The following is a 23,766-nucleotide window of genomic DNA, read 5'->3' as shown; positions in this document are numbered from 1 at the left end:
GAACCCAAAAGTTGTTATTTTAGCAAAACCCAGGAGACAAGAATCATAATCAAGTCCTGTATCTGTTACTAAGATCATGACTATGATATTAGCTCAAGTAGTAATTAAATTCCCTACTGTTTGAAATTTTTAATGATCTTTGCTTTGAATTTCTAATTACGTCTGTGATTCTGTGTAAAATTCTAATTTAGTGAATTATTCAGAGTGATTTTGCTTTTATAATGCTCTATTTCATTCCTTTTCTTTGTCCAGTATCAGCTCTTACACCATTAATTTTCCAAATAACCCAAAGAACATTTACCTGTTTCGAAAATGAATTGTGTGTTTTGGTTTTGCAGATGAGCAGGATGAAGAAACAGTCACAGCAGGAGGAAAGGTAACATTCAGTTAAGCCTGTTGTGAGAGAGCTTCTCTAAGGGTCCTGTGTACCGAACAGTAGAAGCACTGAATTGTACGTAGCCCAATTTTTGGACTATGAGGCCCTTCTGGTTTTTAAATTTTTCTTTTTTCTTTTTTTTTTTTTTTTTAGTTTTCCCCCCAAGGAAAACAAATACAGCATAAGAACCATTTCTGGAAGGTGTTTTTGTTAGTTTTTTGTTTTGAGACAGGCTGTCAGCTCACCGTAACCTTGACCTCCTGGGCTCAGGTGATCCCTCTCCCACCTCAGCCTCCCGAGTAGCTGAGACTACTTGTGTGCACCACTACACCCAACTAATTTTTTTATTTTTTGTAGAGATGGAGTTTTTCTATGTTGCCCAGGCTGGTTGCGAACAGCTGGGCTCAAGCAGTCTGCCTGCCTCAGCCTCCCAAAGTGATGGGATTTCAGGTGACAACCACTGCACTTGGCAAAATACTTGACTTTCTTGGACCCCAAGATTTTACTTAGAGGAAATTTTCATCCTCCCTGCTAGTGTCCCTGATGTGCTATGATTTGAAAAAACAAAAATAAAAGTTACTTAGTCAAAGAGCCACTTATTAATGAACATTACTTGTGCAAAAAGATATTATTTAAAGTAAATAGTGACTGGCACCTATAACCTCAGCATTTTGGAAAGCTGAGATGGGAGGATTTCTTGAGGTTAGGAATTCTATGCTGGCGTGAGCCAAAATTCTGCCACTGTGCTCTAGCCTGGGCGACAGTGCAAGACACTCTGTCTTTTTTTAATGTAAAGTGTTGAGTGCAGTGGCTATGTATGTAATCCTAGTTCTTTGAGAGGCCAGGTGGGAGAATCACTTTTAGCCCAGGAGTTGAAAACCAGCCAGCACAACATGGGGATACCCTGCGTCTCCAAAAACTTAAAAAATTAGCTTGGTGTGGTGACATCTGCCTGTGGTCCCAGCTAAAAAGGAAAGTCAAATTCCTTCATTTTAATGCCAAAGATAAGAGGATTTGAAGCCATGTACCAGTCGTTTATATAGCTTAAAAGGATTAAAGGTATTGTCTCTAAAGCAGTCTCCCAGAATGTCATCCTCCTTATTGTTTTCTGATTGAGGTCATTACAACTTATACTGTTGTCCTTCATTAATTGCAATGCCAGCCTCTTCCTGTTTTTTCTGAGTAAGGAAAATATTTTGTGTCCTAAATGATTTGTAAAGTCTATGCCACAAAAATGTATTAACTAAAGCCATAATAAAAAGAGGTCAGCCTTGAGAATATTTTTTGCTAGCTTCTGTGATTTGGGAAATAAAATTTGTTACCCTTGTCATCGTTATTATCACGTTTGTATTCGATATCATTTAAGTAATAACTAGAGTCCTTGGTGTTTTCAGCTTTAAATTTATTCCTTTTTACTATTCTTATAGAAACTGTTAAGTTTATAGGTAGTACACTAGATCGTCATTTCAGATACTGAACAGGAAATTTAGGTTGAATTAAGTTAAAGGTAGAAATTAAATTTTGGAACCATTGTAAAAGAAAACTGATTTAAAATTTGGGTTTTTGCTTATTTTATTTTTTTGAGACAGGGTCTTGCCTAGGCTGGAGTGCTGTGCAGTGGTGGAAACACAGCTCACTGCAGCCTTGACCTCCTATGCTCAAGCAGTCCTCCTGACTTCAGTCTCTCAAGTAGCTGGGACTGCAGGCATGCACCACTATGTCCAGCTAATTTCTAAATTTTTAGTAGAGACAAAGTCTGACTGTGTTGCCCAGGCTGGTCCTGATCTTTTGGTCTCAAGTGATCCTCCTGCCTCAGTCTCCCAAGTGTTGGAATTACAGGTGTGAGACACCTTGCCCAGCCCATAATTTGTTTTTTTAATAGAAAACAATTTCATAAGGTTACAAATAATAAAATCACCACAGAGAGAAAATTGGAGAACATTTCAGTATCAAAAAACGTATTTAAAATACGTTTAAATGTATGCGATAAGAATGTATATCAAGTAAACATTTACTTTAGATTAAGTAAAACTGGGCAAGGAAGAAGCAAGCTGTTATGGAATGAGATCTAGGTTATGAGTTATTTATTTAGTCTGAAGTCCTGTGCATTGAAACAGACTTTCTTCAATCAACTTGTTAATCTTATTATGAGAGACCTACCTTCTCTGCATTGGTTCCCTCATTATCATAAATGAGCAACAAAACCTTATCTGTCAGCTGGCTACCTTGTACCTTAAACCTTAAATACTGTGAAAGGTTGTTTTTACTTGAAATTTGTTTTTCGGATATCTGATTGAATCAGGGAGCTTCATTTTATTTTATTTTATTTTATTTTTTTTTTGAGACGGAGTCTCACGCTGTTGCCCAGGCTGGAGTGCAGTGGCGCGATCTCGGCTCACTGCAAGCTCCGCCTCCTGGGTTCACGCCATTCTCCTGCCTCAGCCTCCTGAGTAGCTGGGACTACAGGCGCCCGCCACCGCGCCCGGCTAGTTTTTTGTATTTTTAGTAGAGACGGAGTTTCACTGTGGTCTCGATCTCCTGACCTTGTGATCCGCCCGCCTCGGCCTCCCAAAGTGCTGGGATTACAGGCTTGAGCCACCGCGCCCGGCCGCTTCATTTTATTTAACCTAACAACTAAAGTGTGAGAGATGTTATATATAGATACATATGTATCAATAGATAGATAGATAGATAGATGGATGGATGGATGGATGGATGGATATCTGTAGTTCTTTCTTTCTTTCCACTTTGTCTTCTTTTCTGTAGGAAGATGAAGATCCTGCCAAAGGTGATCAGAGTCGATCAATTGACCCTGGGGAAGATAATGTGACAGAGCAGACTAATCACATTATTATTCCTAGTTATGCATCATGGTTTGATTATAACTGGTGAGTGACCACTTCATCTGTGAGCATGGTACTGAGCAGTACAAGAACTTTCCTTCAAATCAGGTTGTGCCTTTCTGCCCATGTTCCTCGTCAGAAATTACTGTCACCTTTGACGAAGGGAGATGGAAAGTGATTTTTATCTTTGGAATGTGTTTATGGGTTTTTTTTGTTTGTTTTTTTGTTGAGACAGAGTCTTGCTCTGTCACCCTGGCTGGAGTGCAGTGGTGTGATCTCAGCTCACTGCAGCCTCTCCCTCCCGGGTTCACGGATGTCTTTACATCACATCACTGCACTCTAGCCAGGGTGACAGAGCAAGACTCTGTCTCAACAACAACAAAACAAACAAAAAAACACAAACACATTCCAAAGATAAACAGAATTTTTTTTAAAGTGGGCTCTTCCTCACCTGTAACAATGAAAACATTGGGAGTTATATTAGAATTATGTAATTAGTTCCTTACGGTTATTCTTTTAGAAGTCATTATGTATATTTATATAGCATTAATTCATCTTAGAAATTGTTTTTCTAGAAGTTTGCAGGTAATTCATTGTATTTATAGTATTTTACTGTGCAAATCCAATTTAATTTAAATGTTACCAAATACTCAAAGAGTGAATAATTTGAGTTATATTCCCAGACCATCGATTTGCTCTTTGCCATGCAACCAATACTTACATGTTGCATATCTGGAAAGCCACTGAGAAACTTAAAATGTCATCAGGAAGATGACACTTGTATTAGCAGCAGAAACTTTTTGCTAGATATACAGTTGGTTCATTTTTATACCGTTAGGCCTGATCATTTTACCTGATCTTTGCTTATGACCTGTAACATTTCATAAAATTATTAGCATTTGTATATATTGTTAAAATGTACTTCTATGATATTATTAAAAGCAATTGATACTGAAAATTTTAAAAAATTAATTTATCTCCCCAGCACCTCCACCAAAACTAAAAACTAAAAAGTAATTTATCACAGTGTTTCTGAGGGCTGGACAAAGGCTCATTTATGTTAACAGCCTGAGAAGCTGAGACTTGCAAATTTATTGTCTATTCTGGTCATTTGTTTCATCAGTTTGTTGCCATGCCATGCCAGCTACTTTGTTATTGTCAACATTTTTCAAAGAATTCTTCGTATCTTGTGGCTTCTTATCTAGTTATGATGTATTACGTCAAAAAATAATAAAATGTATAGTTTTCAGTGTGTCGATAGTAGTTTTTTAGTTTGGTTATGGGAATAGGAAAACTACAGTAAGTATTGGGAGTAAGAAAGAGAAGGCTTTCCTTAACTTTCTTGTATGCTGTTAATACATAGAAACTAGTGTAAGCCAATTAATTTTGGCAAGCGGTACTGAGGTTTTGGATTTATCACTTTTACTTAGAATATTTAATGATTTTATTCTTTTAAAAAGAAGGCTCCTAAACCTTTTTTTTTTTCTTCTTCTTTTCAGTATTCATGTGATTGAACGGCGTGCTCTTCCTGAGTTCTTCAATGGAAAAAACAAATCCAAGACTCCAGAAATGTGAGGCCAGTGTTTTAGAAAACTTGTTTATTTGCCTGTGTGTGGTAGGGCCTCTTCAAGCATCCACCTGAGTTTCTTATTGCTGATTCTTGGAAGTTTGCAAATACTCCTTTCAGAACAGTGTTCATATCTCATTTGTATAGCATTCCATGGTACAAAGGAAATTGTATCTAGTTTTGTTTTCTGTTTTTTGGGGGTTTTTCTTTCGTGTTTTTTTGAGACAGGGTCTCACTCTGTTGCCCAGGCTGGTGTGCGGTGTCATGATCTTGGCTCACAGCAATCTCTGCCTTCTGGACTGAAAGGATCCTCCCACCTCAGCCTCTTCAGTAGCTGGGAGAACAGGCACATGTCACCACACCTGGCTGATATCTATCTGTCTGTCTGTCTGTCTGTCTATCTATCTATCTATCTATCTATCTATTTTTTGGCAGAGATGGGGGTTTCACCATGTTGCCTAGGGTATTCTTTTATTTCTAAACCTTGAACTGTATGGACATCAGCTCTTGGAGTTTAAGTTTGGATTTTAAACCAATTTTTACTATAATGAATTCAGGCTTATCCTCACAACTTACCCTTTTTTTTTTTTTTTTTTTTTTATTGAGATGGAGTCTCACTCTGTCGCTCAGACTTGGGGTACAATGTTGCAATCTTGGCTTGCTTCAGCCACCACCTCCTGGGTTCAAGCTATTCTCCTGCCTCAGCCTCCCAAGTAGCTGGGACTACGGGCATGCACCACCACACCTGGCTAATTTTTGTATTTTTAGTAGAGATGGGGTTTCACCATGTTGGCCAGACTGGTCTCGAACTCCTGACCTCAAGTGATCCACTTGCCTCGGCCTCTCAAAGTGCTAGGATTATAGGCATGAGCCACCACGCCCGGTCTGTCCTAACAACTTTCAGCTTGTGTGTGCATGTATGTTATGGATTGTTTCTATTCATCCAGGAGAAAATGAATCTTTATCTTCCTGATGCATGAGTGCTAATTAAAAGAGAGACATGGTGATATAGCTACATGTGAATTAAGCTTAATTACATAAAGGATTTTTGTGCTTTTGCATTGGAAATAGAGAAACTCTTATTGGAAGGAAGAAGTTTGGCAGAAAGTACTTTTTGTCTTTCCCTGATGATTCATCAGTATATACTTCTGGAACACTTGTCCCTATATATAAGTACACACCTTTCAGTACTGTAGATACGCTCCCATGTATTAATCAGGGTATAATCTGTTGATTTTTTTTTTTTTTTTTTTTTTGTGGCGGGGGGACAAAGTCATTCCGTCACACGGGCTGGAGTGCAGTGGCATGATCTTGGCTGCCTGAGTTTTGTTTTTCTTGTGTGCCAAGAACTGTTGCTAGGTCTCAGAGTCCTTAACACTCTTGTTATTAAGTACTGTATTTTGTGACAGAAGTCATTGGAATCTGCTGTAACAGAATCTCAGTCTCTCTCTCCATTTTCGTATGTTCTTTTCTGGATTTGGTCTCATGGATTCTACTTATTGCCCAGCCATGATCTCCCTTAAAGAACTGCCACGAGAAGTTACATAGCTATTTTCAGAGCCAAATCCACGTGCCACATTTGAAATACAGAAGTGATAGGCAACAGAGGTTGAGAGCATAGATTGAAGAGCCACCACACTGGGTGCGATGAATTCTGGCTCCATCAATTACCAACCCTGTGGCTAGGACAAATTCTCTAACAACTCAGTGTTTGTTTCCTCACCCATAGATGGGATGATAGCAGACCCTACCTGCAATATGGAGCGATTATGAGGATTCAGTTGTCAGACATACATTGCTTATAACAGTGCCCTGCACACAGTAAAGTATAGATATGTGGTAGTGAGGCAGATAGCCTATGTAACCATGTGTTAGTTTCAAATTCTGCAGTTAACTACCACCATGACCAAGTTTGAATTTATGTTACTTCACATGAATGTCGTTACATTACTTGTTATTATACATTAGTAAACAGTTGTTTTGCATATTTGTGGTTCTAAATTCACTCATAACTTAATATGCAATATAATATCACCGTTTTTTTATGCTCTTGTTTTAATTTATTGTATTTCTAAGGAATCTGAAGATTTTTGAGTTTCTGAGTAACATTGTTTCTGAAAGGATACGTGTCCACCTTATGAATTTTGCCATTGCTTTTTAGATACTTGGCATATCGAAATTTTATGATTGACACGTATCGCCTAAACCCCCAAGAGTATTTAACTAGCACTGCTTGTCGGAGGAACTTGACTGGAGATGTGTGTGCTGTGATGAGGTAAAATGTTTGACTTTTTCTGAGACATTTAACTGTAGGAATTTACTTATGCTTTGCTGTCATATTAAACTGGTTGTTTCAACTGGGTAAAACACCTAATTTTAGTTGTGTCATTTAGGGGTGGATTATATTTTGTTTCCTTTCATTTCATTCAATTTATTTTATTTTTATTTTATTTTATTAATTTAATTTTATTGTCGAGATGGGATTTCATAATGTTGCCAAGGCTGGTCTCAATCTCCTGGCCTCAAGCAATTCTCCTGCCTCGGTCTCCTGAAGTATTGTGATTGCAGGCGTGAGCACTGTGTTCAGCATTAGAGGTTGAAAATTTAAAATATTTAATTTAGGCTGGGTGCAGTGGCTTACGCCTATATTCCCAGCACTTGGAGAAGCCAAGGTGGGCGGATCACCTGAGGTCAGGAGTTCGAGCCTGGCCAACATGGTGAAACCCCTTCTCTACTAAAAATATAAAAATTAGCCGAGCGTGGTGGCACATGACTGTAATCTTAGCTATTGGGGAGGCTGAGGCAGGAGAATTCAGGAGGCAGAGATTGCAGTGAGCTGAGATTGTCCCACTGCATTCCAGCCTGGGCGACAGAGCGAGATTGTGTCTCAAAAAAATAAAATAAGTAAGATAAATATTTAGTTTTCTAGATTTTACAGTTCACATTTTAATTTTTTTAGTCAAATCATAAAATAACCAGGGAAGGAGTAGATTCAGGTTGGGAGTGGATAAACTCTGCGCCCTAGCTCTGCCAAAAAAAAAACAAAAAAAAAACCCGCCAGGTACAGTGGCTCACACCTGTAATCCCAGCACTTTGGGAGGCCGAGGTGGGTGGATCACCTGAGGTCAGGAGTTCGAGACCAGCCTGGCCAACATGGTGAAAGCCTGTTTCTACTAAAAATACCAAACATTAGCTGGGCATGGTGACGGGCACCTGTACTCTCAGCTACTTGGGAGGCTGAGGCAGGAGAATCGCTTGAACCGAGGAGGCTGAGTAGGTTGCAGTGAGCTGAGATTGCACCATTGCACTCCAGCCTGAGAGACAGAGCGAGACTCTGTCAAGAAAAATGTGGATTTTTTCTATGTGTGTATTTGGTCTGTGTGTGGGTTCTTTTATTACCATGGACCTAAATGCGTATTTGTGCTCTCATTTCTGTGATTTAAATGATTAAACTTTGTAATAGGTTTGGGGGGTGCTGTGTTATCAACATTATTTGTGGCTTGTAGAAATTGTTCCCTACATAACAAACAAAATCTGTCAAGTAATTTGTGGTGTTTGATAGCCTGCTGAGCACATTTACTTGTTTTATTGTTTCTGTTTTTTAATGGTGTAATGATGATAATAAAGCACATGAAATTGATTCTTTAGATTTTAACTTTCCGAGCTTTATTCTTTAGGGTCCATGCCTTTTTAGAGCAGTGGGGACTCGTTAATTACCAAGTTGACCCGGAAAGTAGACCTATGGCAATGGGACCTCCTCCTACTCCTCATTTTAATGTATTAGCTGATACTCCCTCTGGGCTTGTGCCTCTGCATCTTCGATCACCTCAGGTAAATTAATGTTGACTTTTCATCAGACCTGAATAGTAACAAATGTCTGTTTATAGCATATCTATTTAGGAATGCTGTTGTTAGTGCTGTTTCTTTGATGCTTGTTTGTATGTGTGTTTTGGTGTACTGTAAATATTACAGTCCAAAAGAATATATAGTGTTTAAGTTAATGCTGTCCCACCAATCCCAAAACCCAATGCCTTAGTCTATCAAATTATTAATTTACTTTTATATGCATAACTCCCTTTATCCTTCTGTCATCAAAAAGACACACATAAGTAAGCAGATGATGCAAAATCTTCTTTCCCTTCCTTCAGTCTGTGTTCTAGAAACGTGAAGCAAAGAAATCTTTATAACTTGTCCTAAGATTTGTAAAGTGGACATCCATATATACATTATCAAACAGATTATGTCAGACAAATTCTGTATAGCATTAAGTTGGATTCACAGGAACCTAAGGTATAAATTTTGTTCCATTGTGAAATAGAATATAGTAATGAAAATTTGTTATCCTTTCTGGACTTAAGGGACACCAAAATGTAACTTGTATGTTGAATTTTTGTTAGAAGTATAGTGTAGAAGTGTGGGTATTTATTGTTTTTCGTAGGAAATCCACCAAGAGTGGCTTAAGTTCCAATATTAACCTTTTTTTTTTTTTTTTTTTTGGAGACAGAGTCTGTCTCTGCTCCCCAGGCTGGAGTGTAGTGGCATGATCTTGGCTCACTGCAATTTCCGCCTCCGGGTTATAAGCAATTCTACTGCCTCAGTCTCCTGAGTAGCTGGGATTATAGTCACATGCCACAACGCCCAGCTAATTTTTGTATTTTTAGTAGAGATGGGGTTTCACCATTTTGGTCAGGCTGGTCTTGAGCTCCTAACCTTGTGATCCGCCCGCCTCGGCCTCCCGAAGTGCTGGGATTACAGGCATGAGCCACCGCGCCCGGCCTAAACAAATTTTAAAAAACGTTTACCCTCTTGACTTTAAAGAGGCTAACTCAGCCGTTTATCATTTATTTGACTCAGGTTCCTGCTGCTCAACAGATGCTAAATTTTCCTGAGAAAAACAAGGAAAAACCAATTGATTTGCAGAACTTTGGTCTACGTACTGATATTTACTCCAAGAAAACATTAGCAAAGGTAAGGATTTTTTTTCTAATCACATGTAGGCTACAATCCAGCACATCTTAGTCCTTCTAAGATACATCTGATGAGCTTTCTACTCAAATCTGATGGTATTTTTAAAAACAATTATGATTTATCTTACCTTTTATATTCCCATATGACTTAGTAGATAGGTATTTTAAAAATAACACTATTAGAGAAATTCGATGGGAAAATGGAGAATTTGAAGAGAGAATTGGAATCTGTAAAAAGAATCATGAATATTTTAGAACTGAAAAGTATACTTGAAATTATTTGATAGGTTTAACAACAGACTGCATACAGCAGAAGACAGGTTAGTGAACTCAGAGACAAATTAGTAGATATATTGAAACTGAAGTACCAAGAGAAAAAGAAATTGGATTGAGGTAGGGAGGGGCCAGGACAGAGAGGAGAGTGGAAAAGATACGTGAGATACAGTTCAGGCTGGACATGGTGGCTCACACCTGTAATTTCAGCACTTTGGGAGGCCAAGGCAGGAGGATCCCTTGAGCTCTGGAGTTTGAGACCAGCCTGGACAATATAGCAAGACTGTGTGTCTCTATTATTAGAAGAAGAAAAAGAAAAAAGAATGATAGAGTCCAAAGAATTAATGTTTGTCATTAGAAACCCATAAGAGAACGAATGAAGGAGGAGTGATACTTGAATATATAATGGCCAAAAAGATGTTGGAACAAATTAAAAGATACCAACTCAAAAAACAAGAAAGACAGAGCCAGGCCAGGCTCAACACTTTGGGAGACCAGGGCAGTAGGGTTGCCTGAGGCCAGGAGTTCAAGAGAAGCCTTGCCTCTACTGAAAAACACACACAAAAAGAACAGATCCAGATTTATATATAGAGAAAATCACACTCGGGTACTTTATGCTTAATCTCTTAAAAACTAACATCTTAAAAGCAGACATGGAGGGTGGGGATAAGGGTAGAGAAGAACATACTAAATTCAAAAGAATAATAATAAAACCGATAGCTGACTTTTCAACAAAAATGATTAAAGCCAAAGGACAAATACAATAACATTTTTAAATTGTAAAAGAAAAAATATCTCTCTGGAATTCTGTATCCAGTAGATACTACTTTCAAAATTGAACGTGAAATAAAGACGTTTGTAGGCATTCTTAATGTAGAAAAGTTATCACTAGCACACAGTCTAAGAAAAGTAAAGGAATGTCTTCAGCATAAAGGATAATGATCCCAGATGAAAGCACATGACTCCATGAAGGAATAAGGAGCAGAGAAAAGGGTAATCTATGTGGTTAAATATAAAGTAATACAGATAGTTTAAACAATAATATTTGGGATTTATAATGGTAGAAATTATAAGAATGGCAGAAAGGCAGAAGGAGATTAAATTGAATAAATTGTTAAAAAGTTTACATTATTTGGAAACATGACAAAAGTCCTGATTTGGGGTAAACTATAATTTGACACAACATTTTGGGACCTGACTGGATCTAATGGAAGAATAAAGAGTGCTAGAAAAAAGGTCAACATGTGAGTCAGTATAAAAGACATCTTCTGGCCAGACACGGTGGCTCACGCCTGTTTTTGTTAATATAAAATTCAGATCCAAGAAAAACTAACCTATGGTTACAGAAAGTATATACTAGTCTATACTTACTTCTGTAAGTATATACTTTTGTGAGTGTATATACTTCTGTAAGACTAGTATATACTTTAGTGAGTGTATACTTCTGTAAGTATAGATTAGTATATACTTTTGTGTAAAAGACTAGTATATACTTTTGTGAGTGGCTATCAATTTGAGGTTTAAAGGAGGGAGCCTTTTGGGTTTTGATTTGAGTATTATTACATTGTCATATAAGTTAAATTGTATCAAGTTTTATACTAATTTGTGTATTTTATTGTATATGTATCATACCTTCAGAAATACAAAAGAATTTTTTTTTTTTGAGACTGAGTTTGCCCTTTTCTCCCAGGCTGGAATGAAGTGGGGCGATCTTGGCTCACTGCAACCTCCACCTCTGTGGTTCAAGTGATTTTCCTGCCTCAGCCTCCCAAATAGCTGGGATTACAGGTGTGTGCCACCACACCTGGCTAATTTTTATATTTTTAGTAGAGACAGGGTGTCTCCATGTTGACTAGGCTGGTCTTGAACTCCTGACCTCAGGTTATCCACCCACCTTGGGCACCCAGTGTGCTCAGATTACAGGCGTGAGCCTCTGGGCCTGGGCTTTTTTTTTTTTTTTTTTTTTTTTTTGGAGACAGAGTCTCGCTCTGTTGCGCAAGCTGGAGTGCAGTGGTGCAGTCTCAACTCCCTGCAACCTGTGCCTCCTGTGTTCAACCGTTTCTCCTGCCTCAGTCTCACAAGTAGCTGGGACTACAGGCACGTGCCACCACGCCCAGCTAATTTTTGTATTTTTAGTAGAGATGGGGTTTCACCATGTTGGTCAGGCTGGTCTCAAACTCCTGACCTCAGGTGATCCTCCTGCTTCAGCCTCCCAAAGTCCTAGGATTACAGGCATGAGCCACCACACCCAGCTTTTTTGTATTTGTATTTGTATTTTTTTAAAGAGAGGACATCTCACTGTGTTGTCCTGGTTGGTCTTGAACTCCTGAGCTCCAGTGATCCACCTTTTTTGACCTTCCAGAGTGCTAGGAATACAAACATGAGCCACCAGGCCCAGCCTAATAAAAAAAAAAATTTTTTTTTAATCATATGGAAGCTTCAGCAATCATTTTGTGGGCTCTGATGAGGCTTATGTTGTAGAGCCAGTTGTTATCAAGAGAGGAAACAGGCTGGGCATGGTGAAACCCCGTCTCTACTAAAAAAAAAAAAAATACAAAAACTAGCCAGACATGGTGGCGGGCGCCTGTAATTCCAGCTACTCAGGAGGCTGAAGCTCAAGAGTTGCTTGAACCCAGGAGGAAGAGGTTGCAGTGAGCTGAGATCACGCTAGTGCACTCCAGCCTGGGTGACAGAGCAAGATTCCATCTTTAAAAAAAAAAAAAAAAAAAAGAAGAGGAAGAAACATTGACTTAAGTCTGTGGGGCAGAAAAAATTCTTTCTACACTTTGTGGCTGAGAAGTGGAGAGATGGTTGTTGAGGACCTTCCCTATAAATAAATGTCTGGGTCTAGGTTGTAGAGATCTTCCTTATGTTTGCTCAGGTTTTGTTTCTTCAGAATTTAGATTAGATGTTAATGAATTTTGTTCTTCTTGGTGCTCCAAATCTGATTGGTGATTACCTCTGATTTTGGTTTTTTAAAAGAACCTTTGGTTATCTTAAAGTAATCCTTGGGGATCTCAGCTGTATATTCTGTGTTATAGATACAGGCATCTTTTCTTTCTCACAAAGCCATACTGTAGGAGTTTAATTATTAATTCTGCAATGCTTAGGTCAACTGTTTTTATTCTTTAGTTAAAAGACTACTTATTTTTGATGCATTATTTGTTTTTTCTTTTTTTTTTTTTTTTTTTTTTTTTTTTGAGACAGAGTCTCGCGCTGTCACCCAGGCTGGAGTGCAGTGGCCGGATCTCAGCTCACTGCAAGCTCCGCCTCCCGGGTTCACGCCATTCTCCTGCCTCAGCCTCCCGAGTAGCTGGGACTACAGGCGTCCGCCACCTCGGCCAGCTAGTTTTTTGTATTTTTTAGTAGAGACGGGGTTTCACCGTGTTATGGTCTCGATCTCCTGACCTCGTGATCCGCCCGTCTCGGCCTCCCAAAGTGCTGGGATTACAGGCTTGGGCCACCGCGCCCGGCCCTGTTTTTTCTTTTTGCAAGTGAACAGGGTGTGTCAGAATGCTGTGAATTGAATGCCCCAGAGATGTAGCAAATCAGGGTTTAATTTTGTTGTTGTTGTTTTATTTTTGTTTTTTCTTTCTTCCTTCATACAGAATTTAATTTTTTCATGCAGTGTGTAGCACTATTGCACTAAGAGATTTAATTATCTAAACTGAGAAACTATTGACATATACAGGAAAATCACGGATTGTAGAAATGTTTATTTATTAAATGGTAATCTCTCAAAATAGAGTTTTGAGAGAGGGAAATACGTTAGAATGTATATTTTGAATTAGTAATGTTTATAGCTGCATGATAATATCAGCTATACTACAAGTCTCCTGAAGATGAGTGAATGCAGCAGGGTATGCAGATCAAGAAATATAAATTAATCGATTAAATTGTAGTTTTTACACAAGCCAGTCTCACTTTTCTTATACTCACATTGTCACATGAATCATAAACTATAAGGGACTCACATGGAAAAGGTGATTTTGAGTTTATGGACTCACTTGGAGGTTCTTTTATATTTGAGAGGTGTTTTAAAATGAGATAGTATAGACTTACTGCAGTTGGAATCAAGAACCTGTCAGTGTTTTATGTCTGTAGTACATCTGATCCTTGAATCCTGGAAGAAGTACTGTCCGTTTTTTTTTTTTTTTTTTGAGACGGAGTCTCGCTCTGTCCCCGGGCTGGAGTGCAGTGGCGGGATCTCAGCTTACTGCAAGCTCCGCCTCCCGGGTTTACGCCATTCTCCTGCTTCAGCCTCCCGAGTAGCTGGGACTACAGGCGCCTGCCACGTCGCCCGGCTAGCTTTTTGTATTTTTTTTAGTAGAGACGGGGTTTCACCCTGTTAGCCAGGATGGTCTCGATCTCCTGACCTCGTGATCCGCCCGTCTCGGCCTCCCAAAGTGCTGGGATTACAGGCTTGAGCCACCGCGCCCGGCCAGTACTGTCTTTAAGTTATTACCAAGATGTGTGTTATGTTTGTGTATTACAGCTGATTTATGGTATGCAGTAAATTAATATGCCTTTTTAGCTTGCTAAAGATACTGTTAAGTATCAAAATAATAGAAATAACATATCCAAATAGTTATGGGTCCTTGTTTGACAGCAGGAAGTCTTTTTTGGTTTTTGTTTTTGTGTTTTTTTGAGATGGAGTCTCGCTCTGTTGCCAAGGCTGGAGTGCAGTGGCGCGATCTTGGCTCACTGCAACCTCTGCCTCCTGGGTTCTCCTGCCTCAGTCACCGGAGCAGCTGGGACTATAGGCAAGAGCCACCACACCCGACTAATTTTTGTATTTTTAGTAGAGATGGGGTTTCATGGTGTTGGCCTGGCTGGTCTAGAACTCTGACCTCAAGTGATCCACCCACCTTGCCCTCCCAAATGCTGGGATTACAGGCGTGAGCCACTGTGGCCAGCCAGTCTTTGAAATAAGCCAGCATTTCTTTTAGAAGTTTAGGCTCCTTAAAGTGTTTTATTCCTGTTAGTCAAAGACTTACGTTGATAGTTTGTATAGCACAGTCACCTGAGCGTGGAAAGTAATTCTACTGAGCTCCATATTCAACTTTAAAAATGAGCAAAAAATTTCTGATTTTGTTTCCTTAGAGTAAAGGTGCTAGTGCTGGAAGAGAATGGACTGAACAGGAGACCCTTCTACTCCTGGAGGTAAGCAGATTAATGCATATGGGATGTGTGCTAAGATTCTATGACTAGCATTTTATTCTGTTTTGTTTTATTTGGAGGCAGGGTCTTGCTCTGTCACCCAGGCTGGAGTGCAGTGGCCTGATCATGGCTCAGTGCAGCCTCTACCTCCCAGGCTCAGGCGATCCTCTTACCTTTAGTCCTGAATAGCTGGGACTACAGGCATGTGCCACCATGCCTGGCTAATTTTTGTATTTTTTGTAGCAGTGGGCTTTCACCATGTTGTCCAGCTGGTCTCAAACTCCTGGACTCAAGTAATCCTTCCACCTTGGCCTCCCAAAGTTCTGGAACTAAGGCATGAACCACTGTGCCTGGCCTGTGACTAGCATTTTAAATTCACCTTTAGTATTCTGTTTTAAAAAGTGTCCACTGGAGCTCAAAACTCAATCACACATGTGTTTTCCTTTAGAACAGCCATCATGCTTTGATAGTTGATACTTAAATCCTTTTCTGTATCTCCCATTGATAGTACAGAATTTTAAAACCGTGGAGTTAGATATTTAGACGATTAAATTGATAATTTTTATAGATTCATCGAGGATGTTTAAGTGAAGCTAATTCATAATTGTCACACACTCACAACAAAATAAGTTGTGAGTGTGTGACAATTAGGAATAAAGTGACTACTAAGACAATTGGTTTCATTGCCTGGATTTATGCTAAGATGTTGCCGCTCCTTTTGCACCATGAATGCAGATGTCGACATAATGAAAAAGACAGTAGTAGTGCCTTAGTATTATCAAGGAAATTGTTTGACATCACAGTCCTAAAAGAGCCTGGTGCCCTCTGGGTTCCCAGACCACGTAGAGTGGACTTGGTGACATTTTGGTTGCTGTACTGCTTTGATTTGGTTTTTCAGGTTGTTCCAATTGTTGTAATTACTGTAGAAGTATCCTTGGTGCATCAAACTATTTTCATTTCTTTTTTGCATTCCTCTTTTACTTTTTCTTGCTGTTTTCTCCTTCTCCCCCAAACCTTGTCTTTCTCTGTTGTGATCAAAATCAAAACGATCCCTAGTTGTGTGTTCTTTTGCCTCTACTTTAATATGTTCTCATATGCCCATTCAGTATCAGTGATATGCAGAGAGCTTTGCTGACTCACTTTTTTCTTATTTATTTAACTATCTTTCCTATGGTACTGACTGACTCACTTTTAATTTCAGGACTATTTTGTATAGCCATATCTACTAGATTTTAATATTAATTAAAATGAATCGTGTTTTCAGTACTTGTGGGTGACTGTAAACACACTTCTGTATTGCTATTTTGGAATCTTTGGGCTCTGGAGAGAAAGTAAGTTATATAACAATGACTAGGACAACAATTGTTCTTTTTCATGCTGCACATTGACGCTGAAACTTTTCTCCTTTTTCACATTTAAGATTAGTAGGTAGTAAAAGTGAGGTAAGAATAACTGAACTACTGTTTAAAGACATCCGGTGGGGTGGCTCACGCCTGTAATCCCAGCACTTTGGGAGGTCAAGGCGGGCGAATCACGAGGTCAGGAGATCGAGACCATCCTGGCTAACACAGTGAAACTCCGTCTCTACTAAAAATACAAAAAATTAGCCAGGCGTGGTGGCAGGCGCCTGTAGTCTCAGCTACTTGGGAGGCTGAGGCAGGAGAATGGCGTGAACCCGGGAGGCGGAGCTTGCAGTGAGCAGAGATCACGCCACTGCACTGCAGCCTGGGCAACGAAGCGAGACTCCGTCTCAAAAAAAAACAAAAAACAAAACATCCAAGAAAACCACAGTATTCTTACACAATAGTGCATTTTCTCTCTTGCAGGTGGAATCTGTGCAGTGTTTGATTTTTCTTTTAAACTTGCAATTCAGTCAACAGTAATTGTTTGCGATTACACAAAGAGAAATAAAAGACTTCTCCACATCAGTGTTTACCTCTAACATCTTCCATTTATATAGTTTATTTAGAGATACTCAATAGCTTAAGAATATGAAGTCACATGAGTATTTTTAAATGGATTTATAATCAAATATCGTCTCTTTCTAATACGTTGATAAATCTGGTAGACTCAGTGGGGTTTGCTGTTTTCAAAATAGCTTCGTACTTTTTTTTTTTCCCCCCAGACAGGGTTTTACTCCCTTCCCCCATGCTAGTGTGCAGTAGCACAATCTCAGTCCACTGCAGCCTCAATTTGCCGAGCTCAGGCGATCCTCCCAGCTCAGCCTCTCGAGTAGCTGGGACTACAGGTGTGCACCACCATGCCTGGCTAGTTTTTTTGTATTTTTAATAGAGATGGGGTTTCAGCATGTTGCTCAGGCTGGCATACTATTTTATTAAACAAATATACCACACAGGAAGCATTCCAAATATTTTTTGTATTCTTGAGCCCACCGCTTTGATTTTTAAAAGACCTTGTTTCATAAAGTCTTTTATCAAAGCACAGTTTTTGAGTAAATGCTAAAGGTTAATATCTGGTCATGTTCATTTCTTTGTTATCTTATTGTAAATATTGGAGGCAACATTTCAGTTTTGGAAATAGTCAAAGTGGAATGTATACAATAGATGAAGGAATGCAGTTTGAAAAAGAAAGATCTTTAATTGGTAGAAATGAAGGATAATGTAAGATTTTATATTAACTTTTTAAAAAGAAATTACTCTGTAAGATCGAGATGACGACGGCTTGTTTGAATAAGACTTCAGTTGTAAAAAGGTATGGGGAATTTCTACTTGAAAATGTGTCATTAGAATGAGTAGGCATATAAAGTCTGAAGTTTGAGGTGAAAAAACAAAATAGCACAACAACAAAAAGAAGCTACAAAAGACCACCACAGTCTTTATGGAAGTTTGAAATTCTGTTGTTAGAATCAGGGCATCAGAAGGAAAGAGAGATAATGGAGCCACTCTATTCCACAGTGATTAAGGCGATCAAAAATTTTTTTTCAAATTAATATATATGTACATACATATCTATATATTTTTACACATACTTATTTAATATAGAGGCAGGGTTTTGCTACGCTGCCCAAGCTGGTCTTGAACTCCAGGTCTCTAGTGATCCTCCTGCCTCAGCCTCCCAAAGTGCTTGGATTACAGATGTAAGCCACTGTGCTGGGTACACAGTTTCTTTTTTCTTTGAGACGGAGTCTCACTCTGTCTTCCAGGCTGGAGTGCAGTGGTATGATCTCGGCTCACTGCAACCTCTGCCTCCTGGGATCATGCGATTCTCCTGCCTCAGCCTCCCCAGTAGCTGGGACTACAGACACGTACCACCACGCCCAGCTAATTTTTGTTATTTTCACAAGACACAGGGTTTCACCATGTTGGCCAGGATGGTCTCGATCTCTTGACTTCGTGATCTGCCCGCCTCAGACTCCCAAAGTGCTGGGATTACAGGCACAAGCCACCGCGCCTGGCCTTCACAGTTTCTTTTAAGTCCACAACTGATTGCACTATTCTTCCTGTTCATTTGTAATTATTCCTGGGCTTTAAAGTGACAAGACTTGAATTTGTAAGCTCACTGATTCTCCCTTGATAACTCTAGTGTTTGTCATGTATGCTTTGCTTTCTCATGCTATTTATTTTCCCTTAGATAATTAATAGACATAAAGGCTATACCTGGAAATAAAACTTATAATTTATTAACATTTATGTATCACTATAAGAGTTTTTCTCTTTTTTCTTTTTTGAAACGGAGTCTCACTCTGTCACCCAGGCTGGAGTGCAGTGGCATGATCTTGGCTCACTGCAAGCTCTGCCTCCTGGGTTCACCCTGTTCTCCTGTCTCAGCCTCCCAAGTAGCTGGGACTACAGGTGCCCGCCACCAAGCCCGGCTACTTTTTTTGTAGTTTTAGTAGAGACAGGGTTTCACCATGTTAGCCAGGATGGTCTTGATCTCCTGACCTTGTTATCGTCCCGCCTCGGCCTCCCAGAGTGCTGGGATTACAGGCGTGAGCCACCGCGCCCAGCCTTTTCTCATTTTTTTATGCCAGCTAAATTACAGGAAACATAGCATTAGAAGATATTTAGTAACCAACATGCAAGATTTCCTCACAGTGTGCATGCACTTACATACTTTTTCTTGATACGCAACCCAGGAAATATTTCATTCTATGTACTTTTGAACTACACTAAGAGGAATAGTAAATCTTCTATTAAAAAACTTTTCTTAAGGACAGAGATGTTCAATCTTTTGGCTTCCCTGGGCCACACTGGAAGAACCGTCTTGGACCACACATAAAATACACTAACACTAACAATAGCTGATGAGCTTAAAAGAAAAAAATCCCCCAGAAAATCTCATAGTGTTTTAAGAAAGTTTATGAATTTGTATGGGTCACATTCAGCGCCATCCTGGGCCACATGCGGGCTGCAGGCCGCAGGTTGGATAAGCTTGGTTTAGGAGAAGCCTTTTTTTTTTTTTTTAATTAAAAAATAGTCAGCCTTTTTACATTTGAGAGCCTTAGCAAAGTCAGATTTCTTTTTTGGTTTAGTTCAGTTTCCTGTGGTTTGAGTTCAGTAAACTTTATTAGGTATTGTGTGTCGGACACTATGACAGACACTGCATGTTGAGATCTATAGGACATAGTCTGTACCTTTAAGGAATTCATAGTCTACTAGGTGACAGAGAAAGATAAAACACAAAGCTTGAATGCAGAATTCCCAACTTTATGATTAGAGGTATGTCCGGAGCACAAGAGCTGTACAGAGGAGTTGCTTTGCAAACAGACCAGGTAGATAAGACAATGAGCAGCCTTCTGGGAATGGTATAGCTGTGTTGGTCCTAAAACATGATGTTTCCAGTGCAGAACAAATGGTTCATAGGCACAATACCTAGTAGGAATATATCAGTGGGACCTGTGTATTCTTGAAACAAAAAGAGTAGGGAATAGGGTGGGAGAAGTAGGCAGTGTCCTGATCATGTTTGGCTTAGTTTCATAAGATAATGACACATAATGAAATAGTTTTAGGCAGGAGAGAAAGAGTGTTTTACATAAAACATATTTCACTCTAGCAGCTTGGAGAAGGATGAAATTAAAGTATAAAAAGGTAATTATAAGAATCAATTTATGAGGCCGAGATGGAAGGATCACTTGAGGCCAGAAGTTGGACAGCAGCCTGGGCAATATAGCAAGACCGTGTCTCTAAAAAAAAAAAGAGAGAGAGAGAGAGAGAGAGAGAACGTATCCAGGTTGAGTGATGATGAAGACCTGAACCTGGGTTATGGCAGGATGAATAAAGCTGTTTTGTAGTATTATAAGATACTTACTAAAAACCTTTAATTGAATGAATGAAGCTGTTTTGTAGTATTATAAGATACTTACTAAAAACCTTTAATTGAACCTTTAATTGAATCATTCTCCTTCCTGGCCAGTGTATTCTCTTTTCAAAACATCTCTTTATTTTCCTCTCTTACTAACATTACTCTCAGTTCCCAGGCTCAGACATTTACTGATTCTCCACTCTGTGCTCTTCTGGATGCTGATTCTTGCTTGGATTTTGTATCTCAGAAGGTTCCCCAACTCCACCTTTATTCTGGAAAAAAAACTTGAACTTTCTTATTGTTCCCTGGCGAAAGGAACATGAAAAAATATTTTTAAAATAAAAACTTCATTGGAAAAGGGCGTGATAGAGCATGCCTAGAAAATCCCTATTTATAATTAGAAACATAATACAGCCCCAGTAGATATATTTCTACTTCCATGGACCTGCGTGAGATAGATTTATTTTTCTTTTTTCTTACAATCTGGGTCTTTCAAAAAGTAATTCCTTCTGAAACTACCTGAGGTTACTGAATATCCAGAGGTCACTGAATATCCAGAGGAAACCTAGAATTAGCCTAGTGTTTCAAGGGATTTAATGACTCAGACCGTTTGCTGGCTTGGGTTTTGAGAAGTCCTATATTATTCCAGCAGAAATGAAAGCCTGAGCAGCAGTTGGAACCCAGAGTTAAGAATTAATTGATGGCCAGGCACAGTATTTCACACCTGTAATCTCAGCACTTTGGGAGGCTGAGGTGGGAAGATTGTTTGAATTCAGAAGTCCGTGACCATCCTGGGCAATATAGTGAGAACCCATCTCTAAAAATTAAAAAATAACAAACAAACTTTGAAGTAAAATAATTAACTGAAAAAGTAAAACATGGAGACAACTATTGTTATAGAAAGCTCAATCTCACAGTGTAGATCAGCAAATTAGGCTCTAATGCAAGGTTTTTCAGTTGGAGCATTCAATATTGACATTTGGGCTAGTTTTTTTGTTGTTGGAGTGGAGGGTTCATATATGTTTTACAGCATATATGGCCCCTCCTTGTTCTTAGATACCAGCAGCACTTCCCCAGTTGGGTCCACCAGAATGTTTGCAGACATTGCCAATGTCCTCAAGGGGGCAAAAATTACTCTTCATTGAGAACCATGGTCCTGGAGAGAATGGTGTTAGAGTAGCAACTTCAGTATGCCACTAAATAAATTCTTGTTATCCAATTAATTCCTCAACTTTCTTAGCACCACATAGTTGTGGTTTTCTTTCTACTGTTCTATCCATTTTTCCCTTGGAGACTCCTTTTAAACTTTTTGTTGGTTTCTTTCAGGATTTTCTCTGAAAAAATAATAAATTATACAACTAGAAATGTATGTAGTTTATAAATTTTAGAATCAGTTTATCAATTTCTACTAAAAAGAAGCCTACTTGGAGTTTGACTGGAATTGTATTGAATCTAAAGTTCTACTTGGAAATAATTGACATCTTAATACTGAGACTTCTGGTGAATGAACACAATATATCTCTTCGTTATTTTATTTGGGTCTTTTAGTTCTCTCATGTTTTACTCATTCCAGTCTGTTACTCTTATACATTCTTTATTATGTTTATTCCTCCTCCTAAGTATTTAATTATGCTATTTAAGACAGGGTCTTGCTGTGTTTGTCAGGCTAGCCTTGAACTCCTGGGCTGAAGAGATCCTCTCGCCTGAGCCCCCTGAGTAGCTGGGACTACAGATGTGTGCCCCCACACCCAGTTTTTATATTACTTTAAATACTTTTTTTCTTCATGTTTAAAATTTTTCATTGCTATTATATATGGATATATAGTTGAGTTTATTGCCCTTCTATCCTTTGACTTTGCTCAGCTGTTTAGTTTTAGTACTTTTTTTTATAGCTTCCTTGGAATTTTCTATATAAACAGTCATGTCTCTCTATATTAGTAAAAATATCAGCCCTTCCTCCCTCCCTCCCTCCCTTCCTTCCCTGTTTTCTTTCTTTCTATCACTCTTGCCGCCCAGGCTGGAGTGCAGTGATGCAATCTCGGCTCACTGCAACCTCTGCCTCCTGGGTTCAAGCGATTCTTGCACCTCAGCCTCCTGAGTAGCTGGGAATACAGACACACACCACCATGCCCGGCTAATTTTTGTATTTTTAGTAGAGAGGGAGTTTCACCATGTCATTGGCCAGGCTGATCTCGAACTCCTGACCTCAGGTGATCTGCCTCCGAAAGTGCTGGGATTACAGGCGTGAGCCACCATGCTTGGAATACTTCTTTCTTTATAGTATGCATGTCTTTTATTTATTTTTCTTGCCTGATTGAAAATAATATAAAGAAAGCCATCAAATCTTTCTATTTATGCTTAACTATTTGCATTAATTTTTTTTTTTTAAAAGCTATATAAAGAACTTCTAATATTACACATTACTTTCTTGTTACTGGACATTAAAGCATCTGTTTTTTCTGTTTTAGGCCCTGGAGATGTATAAGGATGATTGGAACAAAGTGTCGGAACATGTTGGAAGTCGTACTCAGGATGAATGCATCCTCCACTTTTTGAGACTTCCCATTGAGGACCCATACCTTGAGAATTCAGATGCTTCCCTTGGGCCTTTGGCTTACCAGCCTGTCCCCTTTAGTCAGTCAGGAAATCCAGTCATGAGTACTGTTGCTTTTTTGGCATCTGTGGTGGACCCTCGCGTGGCATCTGCTGCAGCAAAAGCGGCTTTGGGTACGGACTTCCCTAAACCATCTCCTCAACAGAAAAACTCAGTTTATCTCAATTTGAATATTACCAGCCATTACATTCATTTCTTTTAATGTAAATAACAAAAATCAGATATTACCTGTGAAAGATACCATATTCTTTGTGGAAGTATTACAAAATTTTTAAGTAATGCGTCTTAAAATTAAGAGCTTTAGGAATTGGAGGGACAGAGGTTTTTTATTGTATATTTTGTGATTAATTTATAATTTGGTATAACTAGCAAAGGAAGTCATTTGATATTCATGGGTTACACATTAATTATAACTAGAACTTCGTCACATCATAGAACTCTTTCTTGGTTTTATGGGTGTTTAATCCTTGCTGTTTTTGTTTTTTTGATTTATTAATCTAGTAAGCAAAGTTAAAATATGGACAGCAGTTTTGATTATTGCTGGTATGAGTTGAAAGATCTCTTATATCAAGGCTCTGTGATGTGTAGGATAAAATGTAGAGCCATAGAATTTCATTATTATTTTTTTAAATCTCATTTAGTCCTCTCATTTTGCTGGTGTAGAGGGACTGAGAGCCTGAAGAGGTTGCTACACCTAAGACAAT

General features: G+C 38.9%; 1 protein-coding gene across 2 annotated transcripts in view; it reads left to right on the top strand.

Annotated features, from left to right (window-relative positions):
- SMARCC1 (SWI/SNF related BAF chromatin remodeling complex subunit C1) overlaps positions 1-23,766 on the top strand; it is a 194,554-nt gene that overhangs the window by 90,967 nt on the left and 79,821 nt on the right. For both annotated transcript variants that reach the window (XM_045386359.3, XM_045386358.3), the window contains 8 exons: positions 339-376; positions 3,143-3,264; positions 4,719-4,790; positions 6,948-7,061; positions 8,464-8,617; positions 9,641-9,754; positions 15,130-15,189; positions 22,917-23,175. In XM_045386359.3, coding sequence (XP_045242294.1) covers positions 339-376; positions 3,143-3,264; positions 4,719-4,790; positions 6,948-7,061; positions 8,464-8,617; positions 9,641-9,754; positions 15,130-15,189; positions 22,917-23,175 — 933 coding nt within the window. The remainder of the gene's footprint in view (positions 1-338; positions 377-3,142; positions 3,265-4,718; positions 4,791-6,947; positions 7,062-8,463; positions 8,618-9,640; positions 9,755-15,129; positions 15,190-22,916; positions 23,176-23,766) is intronic.

Source organism: Macaca fascicularis, chromosome 2, assembly GCF_037993035.2.
Source record: "Macaca fascicularis isolate 582-1 chromosome 2, T2T-MFA8v1.1".
In the NCBI taxonomy this organism is placed as follows: domain Eukaryota; kingdom Metazoa; phylum Chordata; class Mammalia; order Primates; family Cercopithecidae; genus Macaca; species Macaca fascicularis.
This window is presented reverse-complemented; position numbering and strand designations above follow the sequence as displayed.